Raw genomic sequence first — 8,705 nt, 5'->3', positions numbered from 1 at the left:
AGCACTTTCTGACATATTCAGACCAGCCCATCTGGTATTATGCCAGATTCAAAGTCAATTAAGTCATCCTTTATGCTCCATTCTGATTCTCAATTTGAACTTCAGGAGGCCGTCTTGACCACATGCCTAAATGCACTTTTTAATGCAGTTTCAGTGTCAATGTGATTGATTGCTTAGATAACAAGCAGTTGAATAGGTGTGCCTAAAAAGTGTTGAGTGACTTCTTCGATTGTGTTTTACAAATCCTTTTGCTCTTGTCGTTTTTTTGGAGTTATTCATAAAAATGTGCCTATTCTTTTGAAATTGCACATAAAGGGAAAATTTGGATGCAATTTCTGTTGGGAACTGGATGAAGAGAAAGGTAAAGAAAGGGGTAGAAGAGTGGAGAGTGGAGAGCAAGATAGCTGGGTGGGGCCAATAGTGCTGAGTGAGACTGATCTCTGTTCATTCTCTTGGCTGGCAGTCAGAGCTTGTACCCACTATAGGATCATGGTCAGGATGGCAGCACAGGCAGAGAGCTGGGCAGCGCTTGCCAGTGTGCCAGGGACAGAGGGCAATCCTATTGAGAAGCAGTGTGATGGACACAATGGGTGCGACAGACTTGCTGCATCAACAGGCTTTTTGCTGCTGTGGCTAGAAATAAACCATAAATACCCCCACTGGCATCCACCAACCGCTCACCAGGCCTCCACACAGATCCTCACTCAGTCACAGACAGAAAGGGCAAAGAAAAGAAAGAGGGAAGACGGAAAACGTGGCTTGTACGGGGTGCATTGAAGCACAAGCCATCAAGGTAAAGAAAAAAAAAGAAAAAGGGAAAAAGAACCAAGATAATTATTTTCCCTTTTTTTTGTTTTTTGTGTAAGCTAAACAAAAGTTTGCAGGTTACTTCCTGATTGATTTCTGAACAACAAGATTATGCTAATCTAAACTGTATTATGCAATCCAATCTTGCAGGAAAACCTTTTTCAAGTGCATAAAGTCAATAGCTCATATCTCATCATTTTTATTTGAATGTTTATTTTGTATATCAGGTGTATGTATTTAATCTGACACTAAGCAATGTGATTGTTGTGCTTTGTAGACTAAAAATGACAGACCAGCAGGGAACCCCAGACCAGCTGCCTGCAGAAAAGGGCCAAGGAGGGGCTGGAGCAACATATAAGGTACCAGATTTAACAAGAGGGACTTTTCTGTTAAACAAGCTCAAAAAGACCACGGGCTTATGGACTGCATCATTCAACTGCTCCACCTGTCCCTGTTTTGCAGCTGGTGGTTTTTGAGTATGAGAACTTTCGTGGAAAAAAGGTGGAGCTGTCTGGTGAATGTAAAGATGTGCTGGAGAAGACACAAAGGGTTGGTTCAGTCATTGTGGAGTCGGGACCGTGAGTGACTCAGTTACCCTTCCTTCATTTTCACTGCATGTAGATCCTATTTTGTAGCTGTTACCTTTGCTTTCAACAAATGTGTGCATTTATATGTCTTGCTTATTTTCCATGTTGTCAGATGGGTAGGGTTTGAGCGTCCAAGTTTTGCTGGAGAGCTGTTTGTGCTGGAGAAAGGAGAGTATCCTCGTTGGAGCACCTGGACCAACTGCCAGAGTAGCTACAGCCTGAGCTCCTTTAGGCCTCTGAAAGTGGTATGTACTTGAAATGAAATGAACCTCAGACATTTTGTGATTTTGCAAGGGTTGATGTTAAACATGTGGAAATATACTGTTTTCTGCAGGACAGTGCAGATCACAAGTTACATCTGTTTGAGAATGCTGGCTTTGAAGGCAGAAAAATGGAGATTGTTGATGATGATGTCCCCAGTCTGTGGGCTCATGGTTTCCAAGACCGTGTGGCCAGTGCTAAGGCTGTCAATGGAACGTAAGTTTCACCATTCTCAGTCTCTCACTACAATGATTTCCACTTATCAGAACTGAAGCCATGAAATGTAAGATAGAAGTGCATTTGTGCAAAATGATACTAAATTTGTGTAAAAATCACTGTCCCAGAAATGTGATACTGTTTCTCTTTCTCGTGAAGGTGGGTAGGATACATGTATCCAGGTTACAGAGGGCGCCAGTATGTGTTTGAGCAAGGAGACTTCAAGCACTGGAATGATTGGGGAGCCACTGCACCTCAGATCCAGTCCGTCCGACGTGTGCGGGACATGCAGTGGCATAAGAGAGGGTGCTATATTGCCCCTGCCCCCGCCCCTGCCCCAGCTCCTGGTCCAGCCCCAGCTCCAGCCCCTGGCCCTACACCACCCAATCCTAACCCTAATCCCAACCCCAAATCCCAAACTCAGCCCGAAGCTTAAACTCCCACCTCTGACACCTTCCACAGAAACTGGTGAATGCTGAAGGCAGCTGGCCAGTCCTTAGTCTCTCATTATTAAAGCTCTTTATTGGTTTAGGCTTTTGGAAAACTGGAACTGAAAAAATTAACCATGCATCTCTGTTGGAAATAAAAGTTTTGGCCCTGATTCTGGTTATTTGTAAATTATTCCATGCCATTTATTTTGCATAAATTAATACATGGGATTGGAGTGAGAGTGTTAAAACGATCTGTGCATTAGACAAACAACTTATAAGTATATTAAAATTAAGTAAACAATAATTCAGACCAGAAAGAAATAATTATCAACTATTAGTAATTGGCATTAGAAGGGTGCGTGATGTGAAAAAAAAAACTTTGTTTTTTTTGTGACACTAGAAATCCTTGCTACACTACCACTGATAACCTGATATTCTTTTTCAATTATTTAGTCACTGTCGACCTGATGTTTGGTTCTTCTGAGTCTTTGAATCTAGTCAGGCCCCGTTTCTTTTTAACTCTGGGGCATTGTAATTAATGCTCATAAAATTTTTGCTATTTTTATACATTTTTTTTTTTACTATTAGGCACTTGTTAGATTGTAAACTAACTGTGATATTCAGCCACTGTTTTGTTGATAAAAACACGATCAGCCCCCTCTTCAGAACCTTTCCCAGCGTTCCTTGGTGTGCTCAACTCTCATTGGTTAACAACTGCATTTATGCCCGCCCACATAAAATGGAACATCCAATCAGAACCAAGATTCATTCAGCAGGCTCGTGAGCTGGGCGGGCAACGCGCAAAATTTGAAAGTTGACCGGAAACAGGGTGGCTGTGTAGAAAATAGTGTGCTCTTAAGCACATAAATATGCCTATATAACTTAGAAAGAGTATAATAGCTACCTAAACGACTAGCTGGTGAGTAATTTCCTAACAGACCGCTTTAATTTTATTCATATGTCAAGAGTGTTTCGTCTTTAATGTTGTTTTATAAGCTAAGTTAGAAAGCGAACGTTACCCACCGTTAGCTTAGCGCGCTAAAGGGGGGCATGTTGTTGACACCAAGTGACAGCTTTTCCTTGGTCTGTAGGTATCAATATTTCGTTAATGCCCTGGATTTAAATCTCGACTTGCTACCTGCTTTTATGCTGTGAAGAGACCATGCTGAAGTTTAAATACGTGAGTCAGGGAAACCTGAAAACACCGTCTTCCTCTGCTGACCCTATCACTAGCCGCAGCTCACGACTCAACCAGCTGTTTCAGGTAAAGTAATGGATCAGTTTAGGTGTAGTTTCGATCTCTTAAAATTCAGTTTAAATACATCCCGAATAGCAGACTCCTGTGAATTCCACTTTTCTTGTTTGTGTATTGTTTTCAGGGACGACTGAGTCTGTGTGGGGAGCAGGGAGGATGCACTTTAGGTCGGGAAGAGTTTCTGGAGGCTTTGCTGCTTCTCTACCAAGAGTGCACTTCCCCAGAACTTATGAAGATACATCATGTGGCAAACTTCGTCAATAAATGTAAGCATACATTTTAAATATGAGCAAGATTTGTTTGTTTTATTTATCAGTCATATCCGTTTTAACAAAACCTGATTATATCATAAAGGTTTTACTTCAAATTTTGAAGCCATAAAGGGTGAAAAAGTTGTTTGTGCTGTGCTGAGCTGAGCTGTTCGTGCTTTTTGAAACAGTTTCTGAAGTTGTCTCGGAGCTGCGGGCCCTACAGCCCAGGCTTCAAGACTTTGACCTGCATGCAGTGGTGGGTCGGGGTCGTTTTGCTGAAGTCCGAGTTGTCCGGGAGAAGGCTACTGGAGGTGTTTGTGCACTTAAAGTCATGAAGAAGACAGTTTTACGCACTCAAGAAAATGTAAGTTTCGTCCTCTAAGAACTACATCGTACCAGAGAGTTTTGATATCCATGTCTGGGACACAAAAAGGAAATTTTGGTAGTTTGCTATTTATTTGTTAATAGTTTTTTTTCCAGAAGGAAAACCAGAGGTGGGAGTAATAAAATAAATGTATGCTGGTTCCATTTAAAGTTGTGTGAAAAAGAAAGTTTTAAGGATTCCACTGTAGCAGTCTTCTGCACTTAACAGTTTTGTAGCTTTACAACGTTGCTTCTGTTTGCAGAGGTTTGTGAAAATTTGTTTATGTACAGCAAATAAATGTCTGGGTTCCTCTAGACACTTCAGTCTAGTTGAGGACTGGACCATTGCAACACCTTGATTCTTTTCTTTTTTAGTCATTCGGTTGTAGATTTGTTGCTTTGCTTGGTGTCATTGTTACGTTACATGACCTAGTTTGGGTGTAGCTTTAGCTTTTGGACAGATGTCCTTACTCTCAATCGTCAATACTTTGGCATACAGAGGAGTTCATAGCTACTTCCCACTGCACGCACCCCAGGTACTGTGGGTGAAATAAAAGCCCAAATCATCAGCCTCTAGAACTCCATTTGAGGCATTTTTGTTGATATGCTGTCTTTGATGTTCACCAGTTGTGGTGCTGTGCATTATAGCCAAGCATGTCCACTTTTGTCTTGTCTGTCTGAAGGATATTGCTCTTGAAATCTTGTGGTTTGTTCAGATTCAACTTTGCAAACCTAAACTGAGCTACCATCTTCTTTTTAGATGGGCATTTTCAAATAAGACATACTTCTTCACTCTTTTTTTTTAGTTGTGTTGTTACAAACTTTAACATGTTAACTCGAGCCTGAGATGTAGCCCTTTTGTTTTGTTTTTTGAAATTTCTTTGAATATTGGGCCATCTGACCTTTGGATTACTTTGTTGAACTTGTTTTTGCAGAGGTGGTCACATTTGCTGGTGATCAGCAGCATCTGCCTGCTACTTACCCTCTTAATTCCTACACAGTAAGGGTGTACTTCACTGAAAAAAACGTTCTTTTTCTCAAGACTGTAGCTTTTGTTTCAGGATTTCTTTGAATACACTGTCATAGATTAGTGGAACAAATGCCCATTATTAATGTTTAATTAATGTTTATAATACCACTTGTGGTTTGCTCACTACCACAAGTGGAAACCCTATAAAACGGGTAGATTTAGAGTCCGTCTAATGGGAGTGGAAAGGTTCATGTACTTGAGATGGATTTCTGTCAGAATGAAATTCACTGAGAACAATCATGTAATAATAGCATTTATTGAAAAGTATTTATTTAATTATTTTAACACAGAGACAACTATTCACTCTCATATTCAGACCGATGAGCAATTTAGAAACACCAGTTAACCTGGATGCATGGGATAATTATTTTATCTTTTTTTTTTTTTTGTTATAATAGTCCTCTAATAAAATGATTTCCTCAGGAGTATTGAAGTGTATAAAGAATAAGGGGCTTGAATTTTTCACTTTCACATTTACTACACAAGTACTGTTAACTGTGTCTCAGCTACTTGGTGTTTCAAATTTGTACTCCTAAAAAAGTCCACTGGAGAGTGCTGTAGGGCTAAGCACAACAAATGTCACTTGGATCCAATATTTCACAGCTGTGCTCTCTGGCATATGACTAATCGGACAGATCTCCGTCAGAATAGTACATGAGCTGTGACACAAAGGGAGCTGAAGAATGAACAGTTTTAATGAACAAGAAATGTCTTCTTCGTGCCACCTGTGACAGTTTAGTGTAATTTAGTCTCATCTGTCGCTTATAAAAAGAGGGAACAAGAACTGAAGCTAGACGAGAAAGGCAAGAATTCTAATCACCAGAAAAAGTAGATTTTTTTCACAGTTTTATCTGAAATAAAATGCAATTAAATTTAACCCACATTCAGTTTCTTAATATGGAAGTTTCTGTGTTTCAGGCACATCTGTTTATATGGCCATTATACTAATCACAGTGTATATTTGTATTGCTTACATTTCAAACAGTATAACTGCTCATTGCTCACCTTCTAACTCTTCAAAGGTGATTTTTCATGAAGAGGAGCGGAGGATCTTGGCTCTGAACAGTAGTCCCTGGATCCCACAGCTGCTGTATGCCTTCCAGGATAAAGATGATGTTTACCTGGTGAGACTGCGGCACATGTTTCTTTTTTTTCTTTTTTATCTTAATGATGAATTGAAATGACTAGTTTGCTAATTTTTTCTGAATCAAAAGAATATTTTAAGGATCTTTTGTAACACACAGAGAAAATGGCACACACACAACATACTGTACTTACTAATACAATATTTGTGCTATATTTGATGTATAAAGCAAAGGCCTTGTATTTTGTAGTGTAGGCCTCGATGTAGTGTTAGTCCCAGTGTTACAAAATAGTACTGACCGTATAGTGACTGGTCATAGTAGATAGCTGCCCTTCCCTAAGCCTGGTTCTGCCTGAGGTGTCTTCCTGTTAAAAGTGAGTTTTTCCTTCCTACTGTTCCATAGTGTTTGCTCAGAGGGGGTTGTTTGACTGTTGGGGGGTTTCTGTATATATATAGTAGGGTCTTTACCTTGCAATATAAAGGCCCTTGAGGCAACTCCTGTTGTGATTTGGTGCTATGAAACAAAAAATTGAGTTGGTATGACATATTAGCTTTCACTCAAAGTATCATAAGCACACTGTGTATTCCCCCAAACTCTAAAATTATACTGTGGGGAAAATGGCTAGACTCAGAAGTAAAACAAACACCCACACTATACATGAACCCTAGAAATACAATCATCAAAATTTGCCTATTGTTACCTGCTTTCTATCTTTGATTTTCAAAATTTGACCAACAAAACTGGCAGTCACTCAAAGTGGCATGTGAAGGAGGAATTATAAAATGACCAATCTGTTTGTACAAGAAAAATATTTTGTAGCAGGGGAAAAAAGGTTTCATCCTTAAGTCGTTATTTTTGCCATCAGTACGTTCCACAGTGACCAGGATTTTTTCATGATAAATCACATCATTCATTACTGACTCCTCCTGTGGCTTTTTAGATGCTGTGCTTGGTTTTAGTTTTTCTTGAAATTAAAAGCTTACTGCAACTAACAAAACAGTATCACATTTTTTTAAGCTATCACTGTGAAAAATAAGGAGGGAAATCAGAAACTAAACTTACTGTTTACCATTTAAAACACTCAGTGAATGTATACTCTTTATGCTGCATTATTGTATGAGTAACTAATTAAAGGGGGAAACGTATCCCTTTTAATAATGCAATCTTAGCACTTTGTCAGTTACAGTTAGCTGTTAAACTTACAATGAATCTGTATTTTTCCTTATGATCAAGGCTGTCTTAGGTAGTAGGAAAGAGTGCAGTCAGTTTCTTGTGCAGCTGGGCCTTATATTTTATCCTGCCCTTTTTGTTTTCTTTCTCTCACCATCTATATATGTTCCTTTATGTCCCCTGCATATCTGTTTCAATTCTTCCTCTTTTTTTCTCTCCCCCTCTGTCTCTCTGCTCCTTAACTGAGCATGGAGGAAAATACAAAGCATCCATCTTTATCCGTGTGTCAGAGAGGCACCCAGTCTCCCTGTTGCTAGGTAACACTGGAGAATGCTCCTGTTCATTGAGACTCGCTGACCATTCATGTGCATGGGCTTTGCCTGTTTATGGCTGTATGGCTTTAAACATATAGCTCAAATCAACTTGGCACAGCACCTTTTATTTCAGTGTGCAGACAGCAGGAAAAAAAAAAGAATTTTAGGCAACGTTAACCAAGGCTGATTTATTTTTCCAAACTTTCAAAACTACATGTCTTCAAATGGGCTATGTTATGGTTGCAGTATGTTGCTTTGAGTTAAATGTGTCTTCTTTCATCCTATGATCATTCATTCTAGGCTACACTGGGATTATGCATTTATTCTTGACATATTTTTAGCAATTGAACAGGAATACTTTGACTGCAGTATCATAGATAAATCAGCAATAGTACCCAGTGTTATATAACTGAATCTATAATGAGGAGAACCACCCTATAAGCTTATGCGGAGCAGAGCTTTGATGTAAGCTCAGACACATGGCCCTACACTTGTTGCTTTGTTTTTCCTTCTAAATATAGACACATTTAGAGGCGTTCTTAAAGCTTTTACAGCCTTCAACAACAACACACAATCCTTCAAATGCTATGTACTGGTTATAGTCTTATCCTGCCAGTTCCTCACTTTAAACACATATGCTTTCAGGCGATGGAGTACTTGCCAGGCGGTGACCTGATGTCTCTCCTAAACCGATATGAGGATCAGTTTGATGAGTCCATGGCTCGATTTTATTTGGCTGAGCTGGTAGAGGCCATTCATGCTGTCCACCAGTTGGGCTACGTCCACAGGTAAAATACCCGCTATGAAATCCAACCTGTTATTGATAGAGGATTAGCCAAGTAAGACTTAACAGTAAAACATGATCAATGAAGGAGTGGCAGTGTTCCCGTAGAATGGGTTTCTCGACTTCCAGGTCTATATTAAAAATGTTTTTC

At 39.6% G+C, this 8,705-nt stretch overlaps 1 protein-coding gene and 1 pseudogene across 2 annotated transcripts in view; both read left to right on the top strand.

The window, feature by feature from the left end:
• Nucleotides 1–498: 498 nt before the first annotated feature.
• On the top strand, nucleotides 499–2,489 carry LOC309707530 (beta-crystallin B3-like; annotated as a pseudogene). The gene is made up of 6 exons (XR_014280876.1): nucleotides 499–793; nucleotides 1,085–1,166; nucleotides 1,270–1,385; nucleotides 1,507–1,639; nucleotides 1,729–1,871; nucleotides 2,031–2,489. The product of XR_014280876.1 is annotated as a beta-crystallin B3-like (transcript).
• Nucleotides 2,490–2,786: 297 nt separating this feature from the next.
• The window catches only part of cita (citron rho-interacting serine/threonine kinase a), a 42,451-nt gene continuing 36,532 nt past the window's right edge, over nucleotides 2,787–8,705 (top strand). Inside the window, 6 exon segments of the mRNA XM_082532583.1 lie at nucleotides 2,787–3,221; nucleotides 3,394–3,566; nucleotides 3,682–3,823; nucleotides 3,997–4,172; nucleotides 6,224–6,325; nucleotides 8,416–8,558. Coding sequence (XP_082388709.1) covers nucleotides 3,465–3,566; nucleotides 3,682–3,823; nucleotides 3,997–4,172; nucleotides 6,224–6,325; nucleotides 8,416–8,558 — 665 coding nt within the window. The 5' untranslated portion in view covers nucleotides 2,787–3,221; nucleotides 3,394–3,464.

Source organism: Aulonocara stuartgranti (assembly GCF_965226115.1).
Source record: "Aulonocara stuartgranti genome assembly, chromosome: 5".
Taxonomy (NCBI): Eukaryota; Metazoa; Chordata; class Actinopteri; order Cichliformes; family Cichlidae; genus Aulonocara; species Aulonocara stuartgranti.
Note: the sequence above shows the minus strand (reverse complement) of the source record. Positions and strands in the feature narration are given on the sequence as shown.